The sequence below is a fragment of the Eumetopias jubatus genome, unplaced genomic scaffold, assembly GCF_037043125.1.
Source record: "Eumetopias jubatus isolate StellerSeaLion01/CBP00866 unplaced genomic scaffold, mEumJub1_p1.0 scaffold_8, whole genome shotgun sequence".
In the NCBI taxonomy this organism is placed as follows: Eukaryota; Metazoa; Chordata; class Mammalia; order Carnivora; family Otariidae; genus Eumetopias; species Eumetopias jubatus.
Genome location: NW_028274814.1, coordinates 78172112 through 78192876, shown reverse-complemented (window position 1 = coordinate 78192876; position 20765 = coordinate 78172112). Strand labels below are relative to the sequence as shown.

General features: G+C 48.6%; 1 protein-coding gene across 1 annotated transcript; it reads left to right on the top strand.

Moving 5' to 3' along the window:
* Nucleotides 1-1249: 1249 nt before the first annotated feature.
* On the top strand, nt 1250-19126 carry ARF3 (ARF GTPase 3). Its single transcript, XM_028125425.2, has 5 exons — nt 1250-1435; nt 14097-14337; nt 15174-15284; nt 15521-15645; nt 16179-19126. Exons 2-5 carry the CDS (start codon nt 14190-14192, stop codon nt 16338-16340), a joined length of 546 nt encoding a protein of 181 aa, XP_027981226.1. The 5' UTR covers nt 1250-1435; nt 14097-14189; the 3' UTR covers nt 16341-19126.
* The last annotated feature ends 1639 nt before the right edge of the window (nt 19127-20765 follow it).

Genomic DNA, 20765 nt, shown 5'->3' with positions numbered 1-20765 from the left:
AAGTCTTCTGCCATTTACAACACAGAGCTTAGCAGGGCAAAGGCCCTTAAGAGAAACAGCTCAGGACATATACAACTCTGTTATAAACATGCTCCTTGTTATCCAGATCATCCCTCACTATGTTAAATTAGGGTCTTCTCGGCTTCACATTCTAGGGTCATATTATTTTCCACATTAGAATAAGAGAGAAAACAGACTGGGATAAGAGGAAGAGAGTGGTGAATATATACATCAGGGATTGATGAGGACAAGGGATAGACACAGTATGGCTATCTACCAACCTGGTTCCTCTTGAAAGAGACAAGAAATAAGGCCAAAAAAAAAAAAAATCCAGAAAAGCACCAATTTTGGCTCAAGCCTTAGGGAAGAGCTATGTGTTCCCTTATACTGAGGAGAGAGGCCACTTTAAGAACCTTCTGTTCTTAGTATTACTAGTGACCTTTTATCACAGCAGAGACTGTTCCAAGGCATCTCTGCATGTCTAGATCAGATGAAGAAATGAGTGTAAGGGAGGTGGGAGTGGGCAGGGGAGGAGAAACATGGGTGTAAAGTCTCATTTTCCTTGGGATACTAAAATTCATAGTCATCTAGGTACACTTCCTCAAACCACACCTCTAAATATTAGGCTTCCACGGTTGTCTTTCACTTTCCAACTTCCTAACTGTACCAGAGTCCAGTTCTTTCCTTCAGTCTCTTAAATTCATCACCTCTCTCTCCTCTTCCCCATGGGAAAGGATCTCCTGATTCAGACCCCTGAGTAACCTAGTCTTAGCTTGGGAGGGGTGAGTAGCAACAGTGATGCAGCAAGGGCTCTCAGGGAGATGCAGCTAGCCGTGGTTAAGAAATAAAGGTATGGTCTGGAAGAATAGGGTGGGTCACAGCAAGGGCTCTTCACTCGTACCCTGCTCCTGGCTTTGCGTCTCCGCCCAGCCCCTTCCAGCGTGGCCAGCATGCAGTTCCAGTCCTTAAATTTCAGGCATGGCCCTGGAGCTTGGAATTCTCACCTCAGTGCCCACTGCCTCATCCCCACTTCCCGGCTCCCGGCTCCCGCCTCCGCCGCCCGCAGCCTGCAGCCCCCACATCGGCCCCCGCCCAGGCTTCAGCTCCAGCACCCGGCTGCCTCTGCTGCAGCCGCTGCCATGGTGATAGATCTCGCGAGAACTGCCGCTCGCTACCGCGCAGTTCTCGCGCGATCGGGGAGGTGGGACGTATCCCGGTCTGGGGGTGGGGGTGCGCCGCACAGCTCCTGTCGCCGTCGCGGCTTCCGGTGCTAGGTGGAGGAGAGGAAGGAGGGAGCTGGGGAGCGGGGCCAGGGGAGCAGTCTTGTCGAAATCGGCTTGGGGGAGTCGGAGGGAGCGGAACCAGTGCCGAGCGGAACCTGTGGGGGCGGCGGCGGCGGCTGCTGCGGCGGCGGAGGAGCTGGGAGCAGGAACAGGTGAGGGGCTGGGGAAGGAAGGCGGGTCCCGGTAGAGGAGAGGCTTGGGGTGGGGGATGAGGAGATAGACCCCCCCGCCCCCCGCGGCACTGCCGGGCTTGGAGCGGTGTGGTCCTTCCCACCCGAGAGCTCGGGGAGGGGGCGCCGGGCCAGTCTCTCGCCTTCCCCCACGTTTGAAGGACGCGGAGCTGGGGTGGGGGTGGGGGGCGCTCACGAATTTGTGCTCTGCCTCGCACGCGGGGGCGACCCGGGCTGCAGTTGGGTTCCCCTCGCCTGCAGGAGGTGGGCTTACGAGGGGTCGGGGTTGAGGTGGAGGGAAACAGTCCAGAGAGAGGTGATGCGGGGGCGGTGATGACTGTTTTGTATCCTTTTCCTGTTAAAGGGCTAGGGAATGCCGCTTTTTCCTACCCTCTCTCCTGCTCCACCTTAGTACTAGGAGACCAGAGCCTTGTAGAGGTGACACCCTGTACTCCCTTCATGGGGCAGGGGTTCGTAGGGGGTTTAGGGATCAGACCGCCAGGCAAGCTAGTGAGGCACCCCCAGGGGCACTATTCCGGTAGAGGTTGCGCTTTGGGTCTTGGGAACCACACGTTGGGACGAGGGCAGCAGGTGGGGAGCGGGAGGAGAAGAGGCAGAAGAGGGTGGGGGGGATCAGATCTTGCTTGGAGAGGAGAGGTGGTGCCTTCCTCCCCCAGGCAGAGCGGGGGCGGTCTCACAGGAGGAGGGAGCAGCTTGTCGCTGGCTCTGAGTTTGTGTCTTCCAATCCGCTTTCTTTCTTTAGGAAGTACCAGGATTCCCGGAACAGAAAATGGAGCCATTGCTTACACCAATGTTTGAGGGAAGGAGGGGGAGGTGGAGTTCCCATTTAACCCCGGCCACTTGCACAGCAAAGTGGTAGCTCCTCTTTTGGGGGAGTTCCCTTTTTTCTGGGTTGTATTACTGCCGGTCTCCCTCTGGCCAGGCCAGGAGGAGTGTGGTATGTGGTCAGGAGTGAGAAGAAATAGTGAGGTCATCTGGTTGAGGGAGAAGCGTAACTCAAAACCTGCCTCCGCTGCTGTTGGATTGGGTCACCCCTGGTCTATGGCATGAAAGTTTTATGGGTAGAAGAATGCTGCAGGAGTCTGATTGCTTGGGTCAGTGCAACAGGACAGAATCTAGTCTCTGCATACTTTTCTCCCCTGGCCTTAATCAGGTAGTGACCATCTTTGCTGCCATTTTGTCTTGAGCTTCTTGGGTAAGTGTCTCCACTTGATATGACTGGAGTGGAGCAGTGAATTAGTTATTGCACATTAGACCTGAGTTTGAATAACACATCTCTAAAAGCTCATTTTAAGAAAGAAGCTGATCCACAGAGGTCACCTGTTCACAGAATCATTGACCTTGGATTTAGGTGGGAAGGGCCCCCTGTGTATCACATATTTATATGCTTCCCGCCTCCCAGCATAGAAATTATTATTATTACTATTATTTCAAAGATTTTTTTTTTTGAGAGAGAGAGAGAGAGAAAGCATGAACGGGGGAGAAGCAAAGGGAGAAGCAGGTTCCCCGCTGAGCAGGGAGTCTGATGCTGGGCTCAATTAGGATCATGACCTGAGCCCAAGGCAGCCGCTTAACCAATTGAGCCACCCAGGCGCCCCCAGCATAGAATTATTACCTTGCATCATCAAAAATTTTATGTGTAAGTCTTGTTTTTCCAAAGAGATGAAACATTTTGATTGCAGGGATTGGATCTCATGTTGTGTCTCCCACAGTGCCTAATGCAAACAGTAGGCTCTTGGGATGAATACAGGATGTTAATGGGTAGAACTCAACAAGCTTTCTGACTACAGTTTAAGGAAAGAGAAGGAGATGGCTTGACTGTCAGAGAGAGTGCCTGGAGATAGCTGAATGAGGGTACAAAGGCCCTTGGGCATTGTAATTACGAAGTCTTGGCCTCTCCACCTTCCTAAGAGGCACAAAACAGGCATGGATAATGGAAACTAAGACCCAAAAAAGAAAAATATTACTAGAACACAAAGTCATTATTTATCCGAAAGCCCAGATCTCCTGCTTCCCCATTGTGGGCAAAGATGTCAAGTCCTTCAGAGTATTGTCAAAATTGGAATTCTGGAGATTACAGAGGAGAGAGCCAATGTATGTATGTGGTGCCTGGCACAGCATTGGTGCCAGTGAATGGTAGCTGCTATTATTAAACTGAATGCAAGTATAAAGGAGGGGTGACAGCGGGCTGGAAAGAGTGGAAGTGAAGTCTCAAATGCACAGAGGATCATATTGTGTGTGTTCATTTCTGCTACTCTCTTTCCACTGGAGTCATAATAAGAGGAAATGGACTTAGAGGATAGTGGGTGGGATTTGTTGCTTTGAAGGAGGAACTTCTTTAAAACCAGGTTTGTTAAAGCTGAGTAAATAACAGGGAAATTGTGGAATCTGCTTCCCCATACACCTTGAGAAATGCATGCCAAGCGGCCCGAGACTCAAAGCATATCACCGTTTTTGGCTCTCTTCATTTTTGTTGTGGGTCAGTTTAGAGGCAATATGGTATGGTTATTTAGAGTGTGGACCTTGGAATCAGACAAAATTGGGTTCAAATCCTGCCTCTGCTAATTACTAGTTTTATGATTTTGGTGAAAAACTTGTCCTCCTTTGGCTTCATTTTCCTCATCAGTAAAGAACATGATAATGATAGTACCTACTTCATATTATTGGCATGAGAATTAAATGAGATAATATATGTAAAATACTTAGTACCTTACAAAGCACATAGTAAGCCCCAAATAAATGTTAGTTGCTATTAATAATCATCGTCATAATAGCAATGGTAATATGAGCACTTAGGGCTCCCTTAAAGGACAGGAGGTTGACAAAAGAATAACTTGCCGCCTGTGTAGAGGGATGATTGTTACCATGACTTTCTTTGCTGGTCGTAGGCTTATGAGCAATGAAATCTTTTTTCAGCATCAGCCTCACAGAGGCGGCTCCTGCTGCCTGAGTGGGAGGTGAAGCTGGAGCAAGGCAGGGGCCCTGAACCATCAACTTGGATGCACGGTGAGGATGTGGGGGCTCAAGAATAGTGTTCATGTTAGAAGAGTCAGCATGATTGAAGCAATGGTTGACTCTTTCATACAAGAGCACTCTAAATGACCTAGGTCAGGGATTTAGATTCCTGGGCCCCTTTATTTTAGGTCTCAATTAGTATTTCAGCATCCTCCATTTCCTGGGCCACTCTTCATTTAGTCATATCTCCTTTAAATGTCTCCCTCTGAGTATGTTTCAGAATGTACTGTATTAAGGTCCAGAGTTGTAATATCAGTATATATAATTCTACCTGCTATACCTTTTCAACATCTGTTGCAAATATAGGAAGAATGCTAGTAAAGCTTTTTGATAATGAAGAAACATGGGGAGCATTTGGAAGTTCCACAAATGTCTGAAGGCTTGCATTATAGTCTGGGAAAGAACTGACTGAGGTAGGGATTCCATGAACGTTTTAGAGCTTTGTATTGGACTTCTACAAAGGATCTGCTGTGCCGTATGGACCCGAAGGGACATGGCTTGGGCATTCATGGATCCACCATTATCACCATATTCCTGAAGAAAGGCGAGATGACTGGGTGGAGCAGATCTCATTGTACCCGTTAGCTCTTCCATTACTGAGGAGAGCCTGGTGTAACCCTTCCTTTATGAGCTTTTACACTAGAGCATCAGGCATGGATGTTCTTTATTTTATTTTATTAAGATTTCATTTATTTATTTGACAGAGACACAGCGAGAGCGGGAACGCAAGGGGGGCAGTGGGAGAGGGAGAAGCAGGCTTCCTGTGGAGCAGGGAGCCCCATGCGGGGCTCGATCCCAGGACCCTGGGAACATGACCTGAGCCGAAGACTGAGCCACCCAGGCGCCCCAGGCATGGATGTTTAAACTTCAGCATGATTTAGGATGCAGGAGAACATTTGCTCTCTGTTGCAGTGGTTTTTGACCCCCTCTTCCTCTTCTGTTAAAAGGAATTAAACGTTACCTTCTATAAAATCTTATTTGAAGTCTAATACATTACATGGATAAAAATGGAGCTGCTCTACTGGTGGGGTAGAGGGGAGGAGCATAATTAGAGCCTCTCATATAGTTCTCCCCACACCCCCAAGCCTGTGAAGCCCATCCAGGGAACCCTAGGGCTAGGGCTCTGAGAACATAGCAACCATTTCTCGAGTTTGTCAGATACAGGAAAAGGATCAGGGATCACCTCTAGAATACTGTCTTCCTCAACCTCAGAAATGTTTTATCACCATCAGTAGAACCATACTCCTCAAAAGCAAGCATGTTAGTCACTAGCTACAGACTAGTCATGGTGCTGGAGACATGAAACATGAATAAGTCATGGTCCCTGCTGACAAGGGACTCATAATTTAGTGAAGTACTTCCCCAACCTTTTGTCATCATGGCATACACAGAGAATGGTAATAGAAAGACATAGTGCTTGCAAGCTGAGATGACTGGCCCTTGGGCTCTAGCCACCTTAAGCCCTGCCTAGCCATCCAGTACTGATGGGATGTATGGCAGACCTGTAATGCGTTAAAGGCACATAATTTTTTTTTAAGATTTTATTTATTTATTTATTTAAAGATTTTATTTATTTATTTGACAGAGAGAAACACAGCGAGAGGGAACACAAGCAGGGGGAGTGGGAGAGGGAGAAGCGGGCTTCCCGCGGAGCAGGGAGCCTGATGGGGGGCTCGAGCCCAGGACCCTGGGATCATGACCTGAGCCGAAGGCAGACGCTTAACAACTGAGCCACCCAGGCGCCCCTAAATTCACATTATTTGGGAAGTTCCAGCTCTGGAAAGCAAAACAGATAAATGTGAATAAAACATCTATGGTGAGTCCTAAGAGTAGGAGTGTGTTTGAGGTGCTAAGGGATCACACATAACTCTTATTCCCCAAGCAAGGAGTGCTCTGTTTTCTTTTTTATTTCTTTTCTTTTTTTTTTAAGATTTTATTTATTTATTTGACAGAGACACAGCGAGAGAAGGAGCACAAGCAGGGGGAGTGGGAGAGGGAGAAGCAGGCCTCCCGAGGAACAGGGAGCCCGATGTGGGGCTCGATCCCAGGACCCTGGGATCATGACCTGAGCCGAAGGCAGACACCCAACCGACTGAGCCACCAAGGTGCCCCAGTTCCCTGTTTTCTGAATCCTCAGACTGCTCTGTAATGGTGGGCCTTGTCTAAACCATAGCTTCCTGTGTCGTCTGTTTACCAGCAGCTCGATTTTGACCTGTGAAGTGGGAACCAGATTGGAGCAAAGGTTTATTAGGGCTTTAGGCTGACTGCTTATGGAATTTCAGTGCTTTTGTAATTGAGAAAGCATAGTGAAACACCAGAATAGTAGAATCCACAGGATTTAATTTAGGAAGGAAGAGTAGAAGAGTCAAAAATGATTCCCAGGTTTCTGGCCTGGGTGATCTGGTGGCACTTCGTTAGCCAAGAAATACAAGAGGAACAAATCTGAGATTGAAGATATTTGTTTTTATTTTTTATTTTTTATTTTTTTTAAAGATTTTATTTATTTGAGAGAGAGACAGAGCATGAGCAGGGGGAGGAGGCAGAGGGAGAGGGAGAAGCCGACTGCCTGCTGAGCAGGGAGCCCACCGCGGGGCTCTATCCCAGGACCCTGAGATCATGACCTGAGCCGAAGGCAGACGCTTAACCGACTGAGCCACTCAGGTGCGCTGAAGATACTTATTTTTAGATTAAACTTCGATTTTGAGGTGCTAAGATAGAAGTTCAGGAGAAAGGCTGAGCTGGGTATTTGGGAATCATCTGCACAGATGGTAACTGAAGCCATAAGAGAAACCAAGATCCAGGATGACAGCAGTTACTGGCTACCCAAAGAGCAATTCTTCCCCTTCTTGCTTCTAACACAACCCCTAATGTGTTAAGATGTTGGGGTGGGGGTATAAGGATACCCTTCCCCAACCCTACGGTATGAAAACTGATCAGCCTAAGGGATGTGGGCATTCCATTTCCCTTGCCAATGACTGAGTCGCAAATGGTCATGTACTAATTCTAGCCAATAAAATATAGGGAATGTCTCCTGGGAGCATCTGGGAAAGTTTTCCTCAATCTTAAAAAAAAAGACATACGGCAACATTCTCTTGTCCAGCCTTTAGATGTTGATGTAGAAGAATGAGATGCTGGAGTCATTCTGAGAGCGTGAAGAGACAGACATAAGAACTCTAGGATGTCAGAGCAGAAAAATGGAGAAAATTTGGGTCCTTAATAACACTGTAGAGCTGGTGGATTAAAACAAGCACTCTAGCTCTAGATTTCTCTCTCTCTCTCTGTGTGTGTGTGTGTGTGTGTGTAGGGGAATATACATAACACAATTTACCGTTTTGACTATTTTTAAGTGCACAGTTCAGTGGCATTAAGTACATTCACACTGTTGTGCAACCATCACCACCATCCATCTCCAGAACTTTTTCATCTTCCCAAACTGAAACTCTGTAATTGTTAAACAATAACCTGCATTTCCCCTACCTCCATCCCCTGGCAACCACCATTCTACTTCTGTCTGTATGAATTTGACTAGGTGCTTCATATAAATGGAATAATACAATTTTCTCCTTTTGTGTCTGGCTTTTTTTACCTAGACTTCAAGCTATATGCTTTAATAAATCTACTTGTCATTGAAGCCACAGGTGTGTCTTCTGTCTTTTGCAACTGATGCTACTCTAACTGATAGATCTAGGGAGAGTGTGTACAGTGGGACAAGAGAAAAGGCCAAAGGCAGAAACTTGGGGCACATCAACATTTAAATCAGTAGGCAAAACAGAGGCCAGGAAAGAGTAAGAAGCAACCAGAGGGGCCAAAAGGACATCAAGACAGTAAGACATCATAGACACCAGTGAGGAAAAAACATTAAAAAAAAAAGGGCAGGAGGATCAAAGGTTGTAGAAAAGGCAAATTAAAATAAGGCCTGAAAGGGGCGCCTAAGTGGCTCAGTCAGTTAAGTCTGACTCTTGGTTTTGGCTCAGGTCATGATCTCAAGTTTGAGACTGAGCTCCACTGTGGCCCCATGGACAGCCCTTTTCCCATGGACAACGAGCAAGAGAATCAACAGAGAATTGGGGCTGTTTCAGAATATATGGCCAGATAAAAAAGTGACCAGATAAAAACTAGACTCATTTGTTTCTTTGGAACGTTCCGTGGCACTGCCCTCTAACAAAGCTTTCAGCTCGCCCTATTCTTAGAAACTGACCAGCTTACAACCATTTCATCTCCTGATATTCCATAGCTGCTCCAATGCCTACAGCTAGAGCCTTGAATATTCAGAACACTATGCTTTCTTTTTAAAAAAATTTTTTTAATTTATTTTTTTGATTCTTTTTTTTTTTTAAGATTTTTACTTGAGAGAGAGAGAGCACAAGGTGTGGGGGAGAGGGAGAAGCAGACTCCCTGCTGAGCAGGGAGCCCGACCACGCGGGGCTCAATCCCAGGACTCCGGGATCATGACCTGAGCCTAAGGCAGAGCCTTAACTGACTGAGCCACCTCAGCGCCCTGTTTTGATGTTTCAAATCTGTCTTTTCGTTTTTATTGCCTCCTGTGGTTAAGAACTTTTGATTTCTCGGCTGTATTACTGTACCTCCCACATGGTCTCTCTGCCTCAAGTCTTTTTCCCCTTTTAATTTACAACCTAAATGACTGCCAGAATGGCCTTTTTTTTTTTTTTTTTTTTTTAAAGCAAGCTTTACACCCAACATGGGGCTTGAACGCACAACTCTGAGATCAAGAGTTGCATCCTCTACTGACTGAGTCAGCCAGGTGCTCAGAGAGAATGGTCTTTCTAAAGCACATACTAGATCGTGTTACTAAGTATGGCCTTTAAGGCCCTTCATGATCTAGCCCCTTCTTATCTCTCCAGTGTCGTCACTTCCTTTTACTCACCATGCGGCATCCAAATAAACTGACTCCCAACTGTGCCTGGCTTTGGCTAGTAAAAAATGCTGTCTCTAACTCAGGTCTTTATGCCTTTGACACATGTTCCCTCTCCCCCACTCCCTCTTCTTTATTGTTTGATTACTTCCTATTCTGTCAGAGTCAGCTTGTGGGGGGGGGGGGGGCGCTGACCTGAGAATCATGTCTGGGAATTGCCCTTTACTCCTTAGTCTTGGTTAACTGCTCCAGCTTGCTGTCCCCATAATACTGTGTGCTTGTTCCACTCTTACTCTCGTGCTGTTTTGTAATTCTCTGTTTGCTTGTCTTTCTCTCCCACTGACTGAGTTTCATGAAGGCAGAAGTTGTCTTCCTCTCTGTATCCCTAGTTCCGTATACCCAATAAGTGCTTAGTGAATGGATGGAAGCTGACATCAGAAGCTGTTTCTTGGCTTTGGGAAATCTCTGAGTCCAGTAGAAGTCATTGAGATATTAATCTAGGAGTTCTTGTGTGCTTGTGATTACAGTGCTCTTGAGACAAAAACTTGGAAAGTTTATAGAGGTCACAAGCCAGCTGTGCTAAGGAAACCAAGTACAGGCAGACCCTGCTTTTGTTTCCTTACATTTTATTGGTCTGCTCCATTGGCTGTACTAAAAATAGCATATCTATTAGTGATATCTCAAGGTGAAAATTGTCTGGGAACAAAGCTGCTTTTAGTGCACCTACCTGGCAGTAGAGGGTTTGGGAGACCTTGGTCTTCCTTTCCCTGGACCCATGCAGCCTGAAGAGGAGGAGGTGGTATCAGATCAGAAGTCCCCTCAGAGGTAGGTGTCATAGGACGCAAGCCTGAGTCAGCCACCAGAGTCAGGTCGGGGGAGTTGTGTGTGGTAGACTGAGTGTGACTCTCAGAATCACTTGGAGAGTGAGGCAGGCATGTTCCTGCAACACACACAAGCCAGGATGGCTGAGCAGTCATGGCAACAGCCTGCCTCTCCTGGTGGGGGCGGGGGGTGAGGATGGACTAGGGGGCAGTAAGTAGTCGCCAGTGAGGACATCCTCAGATGAAGCTTAAATCAGGCAATGTGTTTGATTGAACTCCTGCAGTGGTCCACACGGATTGTACTGGAACACATCTTAAGAGCTCTTGTTATTTGTACCACTGATAACAAAGCTTGTGGCTGTAAAATAGAATGTTGAGATATACTTTTTTAATAATAGGGATATTGCTGTAGTCCATTTTGCATCCTAAGCCACTCATCTTCAGTTTTAACTGCTGATTCCTGGTTTCTCACAGCCTGTGGAGCCCTGGCATTTTGCCCTTTCAACACAGGAGTGCCATCTGTGGTAAAAGAGAGTAACTATAGGCTGTACAGTACGTAGGGAAGCAATCCAGGGTTTATGTATTTTTTTTTCATTCTGCTTCCCAGAGCTTTTTTTAGGAATGCATTATGGGTGAAAGTAAAAATCGGCTATATAACCCAGGATTTGTGTTCATGACACAAAGCTGAAAGTTGCCACCATCCTCGTGGTAGAGGCAGCATGCTATTTGGTGATAGGGACAGAGAAAGCCAGGACAAGAAAACCAACACCCGCTTTGGAATGCTCATCTGAGTCCGGCTCCTGATTGTATTAAAGAGGAGTCATAATGTCCACTAATTTCAAGGTGTGGCGCTGCCCCCAGAGGACACACAGTGACTACGTGGGCATTTCATCAGTTATCCATCAGGCCCATTGAGTATTAAATGGCAAGAGAAAATTCCATCGATTTTAGTCTTCTAGTCCTTTTGTGGTGTTTCCAAACCAGTCTTGGGGTCAAATATGGTGTGGAAAATGGCCAAGAATTGACAGGGTATCTAAGAAACCATCTGTGCTTCACACAGAGATACCAAGTACTGCTAGGGCAGAAGAAATGATATAAGGACATCCTCAGAGGAGGCTTAAATCAGCTCCTGTGCTTGGTTGAACTCCTATAGTGGGCTTGGCACTGGGAGTGGGGACAGATCCAAAATAAAAGGCATTGTCCTTGCCCATGGAGAATACAGTTAAACTGTAGAGACGGTAAATGTACAGACTTCTAAGAAAGAAAAAGCTCCATGAGGTAGTAAGTGCCACGTGAGTGGCTCAGATAATTCAGGGACATGCCAGGAAAGAGAAGTAAGTGTAACACTGGGATCAGCTTTTGAACCAAGACGTTAACATGCTAGCTTAGCAAAGAAGCAAACCAAAGGCCAGTGTGTGCATGTTTTGGGGCCAGGGGTATTTTTCAGCCACTCAACGGTTGGTAATCCTTTAATCAGCAATCGTTTCATTCATGAAGGACAGCAAGATAAATGCCTGGTATAAATTCCAATTCAGAACCTGGAGCCTCCAGCCTCTCCAGAGCCTACTACCAAAGCCTTAAAGCAAAGTATCGTCTGGAACTGGAGAAGAGGAGGCCGAGTAGGAAATAAGATCAAGACTAGGAAGACTTGGGGACGTTTTAATTTCCAGAGATGAGGGTGGCAGAACCAGAAGTCTGACTACTACAGATTGCCAGGGTTGATGGAATCTGATCTTATTGGCTGGGCAGATGTCCCTTCCTGCCTACAGATCCTCTAGGATCTGTCTGCCTGGGTGGGTTTAGGCAGGATGGGCAGGGAGGATGGCTAGTGGGCGACTTGGCTGAAGTTGAGCCCTAAGGTTGAGCCAGGTCCTCTCCCTGGGGTGTGAGTCCTCTGGGTCAGGGGCAGGGCTCCTCTGAGGAACCTACCAGGAGCACCACGCCTGGCTCATTAGTGGATGTCTGGGAAGGCCTTTGAAGATGAAACACTCCATAAGCACTCATTGTTTCTGTTTTTTGGACAAACTAGTACTTTGGTCTCCAGGGGCTGTCGATCTGGCTCCTTTGTACTAGTCTGGAATTTGCTGCAAACTGAGGAGAGTAGGAAACAAACAAAACTGAAATAGTTTTTGAGAAAACAGCTCAACTCCCACTAAACCCCCATGCTTTAGCTTATAAATCAGATTCCTCCCCATCCACCTTTCACATTCTTGGGTTTGGGTGCACTCTGTCTTGACCTGTTCCTTCGCCTGCTGGGTTTGGGGTGTGTGTGCCTCTGGTTCCCAGACTCTATAGAGAATGCCAGCAGCTGGCATATGGTGATTGCTGAATAAGCTGCCCGCTGACGCCTGTCTCCTGCAGGCACAGAGAACTGGCTGCCATGGGCGATCCTGAACCCTGTTTCATTGGCTCAGAGATGCAGTTCTGTGGCCATCCTGTGCCATAGAGAAGGGAGGGAAGAGGAGAGGGAATGGTTGACTCTAGGATTCTGTCTTTTGGGGGCAATGGGTGGGGTGGGAAGATAGGCAGTTTGTGCCTTCATAGTCCTTCTTACTGCCATCTTCATTTTCTCAGCAGATAATTTGTTAAGATCCTAGTATGCACCAGGCATAAGCTTCCAATCAGTCTTAGTGAGCTGCTTAGTAAGGTCAGTATTAGACCCTGGGAGTTCTAGTTCATTTGTTCAGCTGCTATGTCAAGGTACCAGGAACACAGCAGTGAACAAAAACAGATGAGGAGCTGACATCGTAGTAGGGGAAAAACAGTACAGCAAGAAACAAATGTGTGATGTGTCTGATGATGATAAATGCTATGAAGAAAAATGAAGTGGGATAAATGGGGTAGAGGGTGATGTGCGTGTTTTAGAGGTGGTTGTGGAAGGCCTCTTTGATAAGGTGATATTCAAATGGATACCTGAAGGAAGTGAGGGCATGCTCCATGAAGGTTATCTGGGAGAGGAGCGTTCAGGGCAGAGCGAATAGCAAGTACAAAAGCTTTAAGGCAGGAGAGTGTCAGGGAATTGAAGTGGAGTAAGCCAAGAGAAGAGTAGTAGAAGATCTAACGAGAAGCAGGGGAATGCAGATCGTGCAGGACCTTGCAAGCCACGGTATGGTTTTGGATTTTACTGAAAGGGAGACAGGAAGCCAAGAGAGGGTTTTGAACAGAGAAGCAGCATGACCTGATTTTGGTTTTAAAAGTAGTCTGACTGCTATGTGGAGAACAGACCGAAGGGGGTTAGGGAGGAGGCAGGGAATGAGGTGACTGCCTCATTGCAGGTGAGAAAGTGGAGAAGCTGTCCTTGGATGGGCCACGATGAGCCTAGGAATGAGGGGTAGCCTAGGCACACCGTTGTATGAACAGGGCACAACTTTCACCTTATTTCTTCCTGATTAATTTTGGTGTGTGGAAAGAAGGTGGAATCGCAGACATACGGAAAGGGAAGAAGTGAAGTCTCTTGATTTGAGTATGGACCTTGGGAACCTGGCAAGCCCGAACCTTGTCAGGAGTCACAAAGAGCCACTCCTCATTCCGCTCCCTCCTCTCCCAGCCTTTCCAGGAGTCTCAGGGGAAGGTTGCGGGAGGGAGGGGCATTCATGGTCTTGCAAGGCCTTGTATGGTATAGAGTGTCAGAACTGAAGGGACTTCAGAAGTCATCTAGTTCAGTCCCCTCCATTTATAGGGACAGATGTGGATGGGGGGAATAACTCATCCAAAGTCACACCGGTACATTATGGCAGAGCAGGGGTCCTGAGTGTTCAAGGCTTTGTCTCCGCTCCCAAAGACTCAGGATGTGTCTGAGTGGGACTGGATCTTCATAGCTTGTTATAAATTCCAGCCATGACTTTGGCAAATCCCATTTACATGGAATCCTGACTAGCAGATGTGGTAATGAGTTTATGTTTCTTTGCCTTAGGATCGAGTTCTCCATACCAGGGCCCAGGCCAAAACCAGACTGCCACTGCCCCCACTTGAGCCCTCCTGTCCTCAGAAAGTGGTTGCTGTGATCATGGGTAATATCTTTGGAAACCTTCTGAAGAGCCTGATTGGGAAGAAGGAGATGCGCATCCTGATGGTGGGCCTGGATGCTGCAGGAAAGACCACCATCCTGTATAAGCTGAAACTGGGGGAGATCGTCACCACCATCCCCACCATTGGTAAGGGCACAGCTTAGATGTAAGCTTTCATGCCAACAGCTGGGCCAGGCAAGGGGCCTATTCCTAGATCCCCCACCTGGCCACCAGGCAAGTCTATGCAACTTGGGGGGATTCAAGGAAGGATGGTTATTTAGCTTACTAGCAGGTGCTGGGGCTGCCGTTTGCCCACCTACCCGGGCCCTCTCTGATGCGGGAACTTCCGCAGCCTGGCACTGAACAGTTGCCCTCAGGCACTGAGCTGGTTTGTTCTCTGTGTTGTTTGGAAAGCAGGTGAAAGGCTTTGATGTTCCTGCCAGAGGCCAGGAGTTGTTTCAGTTTAGATCCTCAGTGGACCTGATCCTGGTGAAGACCTGCCTGTGGGAGGGAGAACGTTTGCCTTATAGATGGGGCTCCAGATCATCGTTGTCCACTGGTTCTGCATCTGGGGCTCCAGGACTAGAGCTCACTTTTTCTTCACTGTGTTTCCCAGGCCCTGCATTTTAGCTGTGGCAGACTCGTGATGGCTGAGGTACAGGAGTGGGGCTGAGTCATTTCTTTGCAGGAGAGAGAGGCAAAGACAGAGAATGAGCAGAGAAGGGTAGCTCATGTGACCAAGGGGATTGTGAACCTCCTGACTGGCCCTCCTCATCCTCTTCTACCTTTTCTCTAAGGGTTGTTGTTGTTTTTTTTTGGCCTTTAGGCTACTAGGTCAGGGAATACTAGGCCTGAGGAAGCCTCAGCTTTCTTTCCTTTGCTAGGATCAGAACCAGGCTGGGGGAAACAGAAACAAACCACCGGGGTATTGTTTGCAGGCCTGGTGTTGGAGGCCAAGTGGCCATTGTCTGTTTTTTCCAAAGGGTTCAACGTGGAGACAGTGGAGTACAAGAATATCAGCTTCACAGTCTGGGACGTGGGTGGCCAGGACAAGATTCGACCTCTCTGGAGACACTACTTCCAAAACACCCAGGGTATGGCGTATGAGTCGCCCAGCTTGGCACGGGTTGGTTGGGTGTGAGCAGAAGGTGTGGCTGTCATTCTTGGTTATGGGCAGCCAATCCTTGCCCTGCCGCAGCTCCTTAGGGGTGGGAGAACGGGAGGAAAGGGGGCAAATACTTGGAGGGTGTATGGAGGGTGTTGTCTTTTGGTGGTAGGGATGAGGGGAGTTCATCTGCTATCTTACGCAGCACATGCTCTGCCTCCCTAGGGTTGATATTTGTGGTTGATAGCAATGATCGGGAGCGAGTAAATGAGGCCCGAGAGGAGCTGATGAGGATGCTGGCAGAGGATGAGCTCCGGGATGCAGTGCTCCTTGTCTTTGCAAACAAACAGGTGAGACTTCTCCCCACCCTGGATTTGAGAGAGGTCAACCTGGCTGTGGAAATCCTGGGCGTTGGGGCTCATTGTAGGGGAAGCCCTGGGACTGTGTTCTCAATTTTGGAAGTGGGGGGAATATGATTAGCTGGCTTCTTTATGTTCCTCTTCTTGTCCCCTACCCAGCTTTAATTAGCAACACTTCTCTCCTCAGGGATTGTTGTGGTAGATACCTCAGATTCCTCCTTCATCTTCCCTGTTGTCTACCTCAGTGGAACTGCCCTCACTTCTGTAGTCAGACAGACCTGAATCACCTCTTCACTTCCCTACAACCCCATATTTGGTTTGCAGCTCCCCAATGGAGTGACCTTTAGCGCCTTGGATCTATGGTTCTGGGATGAATAAATCCAAAGCAGCTCTTTAGGACCTTGTTCTGGTTCCTACGGTGGAGGAGGAGAGGGTGCTGGTACACATCTCTTTGGTAGATGGGTGTTCTCGAAGCCTTTGAAAGATCCTGAGCCTCCTTTTTGTGTGTCTCCCTTGTGCTCCAGGATTTGCCTAATGCTATGAACGCTGCTGAGATCACAGACAAGTTGGGCCTGCATTCTCTGCGTCACCGCAACTGGTACATTCAGGCCACCTGTGCCACCAGCGGGGACGGGCTGTACGAAGGCCTGGACTGGCTGGCCAATCAGCTCAAAAACAAGAAGTGAGAGCCAGGCAGCCCTATCCGACCACCCCGCCTATCCCTGACACACCTACTGTCTCCCTGCCCCAGCCCTGCCCCTTCCTTCCCGTTGCCAGTGTGGCCAGGGCCCTGGGTATCATGTCCGCATGCCCAACAAGAGCCTTGCCTCCCCTGCCTCCCCCCGCCCCATCCCCTGTCCATGACCAGTCCCCAGTTGCTGTCCTGATGATGAATCATTCCAATTTATCGGATTTAAAACAAAAACAAGGTTGTTATGGTTTCATGGGTGGCCCCCCCTCATCCTCTGGGGTTTGGGAGGTAGGGGGTGGGGTATTCTCTCCGTTCGCTTCGTTTGGCTCTGATTGCTGTGCTCTTGGCATCTCAGTCCCTTCCCTCTCCCCACAGGTTCCTCCTACTCCCCGTCTTCCTCTCCTTTGCCACTCTCTCCCTGTTCTACATGGATATTGCACGGGCCTCTCTGTGTGTGCGTGCATGTGTGCGCGTGTATATACATGTATAGAGAGATATATATGCGGGGGCCAGGGTGGAGGTGTGGAGTGCAGCTCGGTGCTGGGAGCCAGGTCACTGCCCACTCCAGCCTGTCATCTGTCCCTCCCATGTCGGTGAGATAAAGGGAAGAAGGTAGAGGGAAGGCTGCCCCAGTCTTGAGCTGGTTCCTCTCCTCTCTGCAGGTGGGTTTTTCTGGATGATAGGACAGATGATGGATTTTTCCACAGCCATCTTCCTTGTACCCCTCTCTCCATCCTGTTCAGGGCAGGGGGATGGTCTTTATCTCTAGATGACTGTTCCCAAGGAGATGCCATTCTGCCCTGCCTTGTTACTGGGAAGGAGAGAACAGCCCATTCACTCTTATCAGCCCAGTGTTCAGCTGATCCTCCTCATCCTTAGATCTGTTCCTCAGGAGCTTGTGAGGAAGATGGGGAGAGCAAGACCATGGGGCGTGTTTGGGATCCAGGGCACTGGGGGGTGGGCCTCAGGTTTCCCATCTTCATCCTCTTGTGTTGTTAGGAGAAGGTGAGGCATGGATCAGTCTATTCCTGCCTTCCCATCCCCGCCCCATCTGCTCTTGGAGACTGGGTGGTTCGTCTGTCCTTTGTCAGAAGTTTCCTCACCCTAGTAGTCCTGCTGACCTGACCGGGGCTGGCTGGGTGGTTAATGGGGAGCAGGGGAGTGGGGGTGACATAGCAGACCTCAGTTTCAATTCCCCTATTCTCTACTTCTCTCTTTTTCTAGTCTAGGATGTGCTGAAGGCTTAAAATTTTCTTTTCTGTTTCTAGATCCTCAGACTATCCTGCCGTCCCTCCTCACTCCACCCCAACAGTTTTCTCCTGCCCGTTTCAGCCACTTCCCATGAATCCATTTGAGGTTGGAGTGGAGGAAATTCGAACTCTGAAGTAGTTGTTGGTGCTGGTGGGATGCAGTGGTCTTCAGGGTCCTCCCCCCATTACTATGTAGTTGTTCAGAAGCTGCTGCTACTGCGTCTCTCTGTTTACAGGGGGCGCTTGTCCCTGAGGTCCTGGCCCAGGTCCTGACTTTGCGGTTTCTGTGAAGCCGTGGCTTTTCTGTGGGCTCCTGTGTGTGCTGGCTGCGCCCTGAGCTCCAAAACGGCCGCCCATAACCTTTCTGCTATGGTCAGGGCCCCGGCACCCTGCCCTCCCCCCACCCCCCCCCAGCATGGCTGAGGGACCCCTTCCCAGAAGGACTGTCCCAAGCTACACCCCTGAGGCCAGGCTTCCTGCCACCTTTGTCTACAACAGGCAGATCAGTAGCCCCACCCTACCCCAGGTTGAACTGTGAAAGAGGTTCCAGGGGTGTCTCCCTCAGTGCCAGTTCCTTAGTGATGTACTATTTACCCAAGATGCAGTGGGAGTGTGCAGGTCTCCTGATCTCTAGGCCTGTGTGTGTGTGTGTGTGTGTGTGTGTGTGTGTATTTGGTGGCAGGGTTGAGGGGAGAGGTATGCTGGAGCTTCTAGTTCATTTTAACATGTATTCACTCCCCTGACCGCACGGATGCTTCCCTCCACCCCTTTCCTTTGCCTCTGCCTCTGTTTCCTCATTTTTTTGCTCCTGCCCCTGTTGCCTCTCCCCTCCTGAACTGTTGCCTTTGCCTTCTCAACTCATTCACTGCTGTTGCCTGTCTCCCCTTTCCTTGTTTCGTTCCTATTTAGGATTCCCCACTCTTGGTCTTTGCAGTAGCTGAGGATTTTACCTCTTCTTCTGCCTCCCAGTCTGACCCTCCCTAGTTAGATGGCAGTCCCAATTAGGTTTTTCTTATTTAAGGCCCACCCCTACCTTGTTTTTGGGGGGCTCCAGAGACCAGTGGGCCTGAGGGTGTTAGGAAGCAGCCTTGGAGGTTGCCTTGGTGCTGCTCAAGGATCCATCCAGCAGGGGGCAGTAAGTAATCTTGGTAGTATCCCTGGTTGCTAGGCCCTTGGCAGGGGTGGGTGGTCCTTTCTACATTCCCATTCTCCTAAAAGCTCTTTCTGGATTGGGTTTCTCATTCCATTTTTGCCTGTTCCCTCCCACACTCTCCTCTGGTAGATTTAATTTTATGCTTTCCTTTGTTACAGCCTTTTTTTCCCCTAGAGATTCCCCTCTGCGCCCCCCTCCCCCCCCAAAGTTTGTTTTGTGGTGTTACGGTAGTAACTGCAGTTCTGGTTTTTCTCTTCTTTTTTTCTCCTCTGGAATGTAGACTGTATATGTTTAATAACTCACCTTCTCTCTCCTTGCCCAAAATGTGGGATACGCGATGACTGTGACCCTGGTTGGAAATTAAACTTGTTTTATGCAGCTTTGGAGCAGACCTTCATCCTTGATGTGCAGCAGCATGGGACAGTATTTAAATGGTGAGGGTACTTCTGTCTCTGGTCCCTCTCTCTAGACTGCTCCTTCTCTCAGCAGAGGGGTAAAGGGTACACTTGACAGGGGGAGAGTGAGGTTATGGAGGAACTTAGGCTTATTTCTACACTGCTTACTACTTTCCATCATACTCTGGAGGGGAGCCTAAATGAATTGGGCACCAGAATGCGAGGGCTTCGTGACTTTGCTCTTTTAGTTGTAAAGGATTTCATCCTGTTCTTAGCCTTGTTTATCACCTGTTGGTAGACATTAGGGACTTCATTGGCTAGAGGGTCCTGAACTTGGAGTGGCCCACCCTGCCTCCACTCTCAGATCTCCCCAGCCCTGTGTAATCAGGTGCTTCCGGTTGGAACAGCGTCCCCTCATCCATAGGTTGGAGTCCCCTCACCCATCTAGTTCTGGACTTTGGCAGTGGTAAAACACGAAGGGTAAAGGTCTGGATGGTGTAATGAACTTGATCCTCCTTACAGCTATGGCCATGTATCACCTCTGCTTCAGGCATGCGGTTCCCCATTGTCAGGATGCCAAGCCTCATCCAGAGATTCCACAGTGTCCTGAGGGAAAGGACAAGCCTTCGCCCTCCCAGCCTGCTCCTGCCCCTACGTTCTTCCTCTCCTGCTACTACTGTCTGGCCCCAGGAAAAGAAAAAGATGGTGCTCCCCTTCCTTTAGTGGGTGAGGTCTTGGTGAGCTAGGGAGGCCTTCCCCACTCTCACCACTTTCTTAAGCTTTGGGGACAGAGACCTTCCCATCTTGATGTTGTGGGAAGGGACAGGATTTAGGCATACAGTAAGTTGGAGAGCCCCAAGTACCAGTGTGAAAGAAATCATTTGTGTTCAGTTACCTCTGTGCTCCTCAAAAGTCCTGCTTGGTGACCAAGGTTACTGGTAAGAGCACCTTTCTCAAGTGCTTTATTTATACATTAGTAAGCATATTCCTTCTAGTACTATAGCCCCTCATAAGATAATGGTAATGGAGAGGACTTTAGCTGGATAGCAGGTCAGTGGGTGTCTTTTGACCCCTGAAGATGATGCCCTAGTCCCTTTTGTCTCTCAGTACTCCCATTTAAGGTGCCAGGAAGGAGGTGGGGGGAGCCCTCTTGTGGCAGTTCACTTAAACTTTCCAGCTTCTTTTGAGGGCACATGGTGGGATGAGGGAGAGACTTAACCTGGAAGATAAATGTTCAGCATCTAGCTCTTAGGACAAATAGCAACCATATCTGCCCAGAACTTGAATAGCTCTTCGGTTATGGCTTGACAGAAGACTTGGGCCCAGGGTCTACTTCAGAATAATTTGGGCAAGGGAGTTTCCAACATGAGCCAGGAGAGAGCCAGTGGAAGGCCTTGGATTGGTCTGGGTGGGATGGAGGACAGAACTGTCCCCTTCATTTCAGAGTTTGGGGACAGTGACAGGGAAAGTGAGTGTGGTATGTAGGAGTTTCTCAGACTTGAGGTGTAAGATCTGAAGGCTCTGGGGGTTCACTGCCTCACTTCTAGTTCAAGTGCCTAGATGGGTCAGAGCAGAAAATTGACAGGTATTTACTTAGTACCTTTTAGGGTTCCAGACCTGTG

Coding starts and splice junctions, on each gene's coding strand:
- ARF3 (XM_028125425.2), top strand. CDS start 14,190: ATGGGTAATATCTTTGGAAACCTTCTGAAGAGCCTGATTGGGAAGAAG. Junction 14,338..15,173: donor CACCACCATCCCCACCATTG/GTAAGGGCACAG, acceptor TTTTTTCCAAAG/GGTTCAACGTGGAGACAGTG. Junction 15,285..15,520: donor CTACTTCCAAAACACCCAGG/GTATGGCGTATG, acceptor CTGCCTCCCTAG/GGTTGATATTTGTGGTTGAT.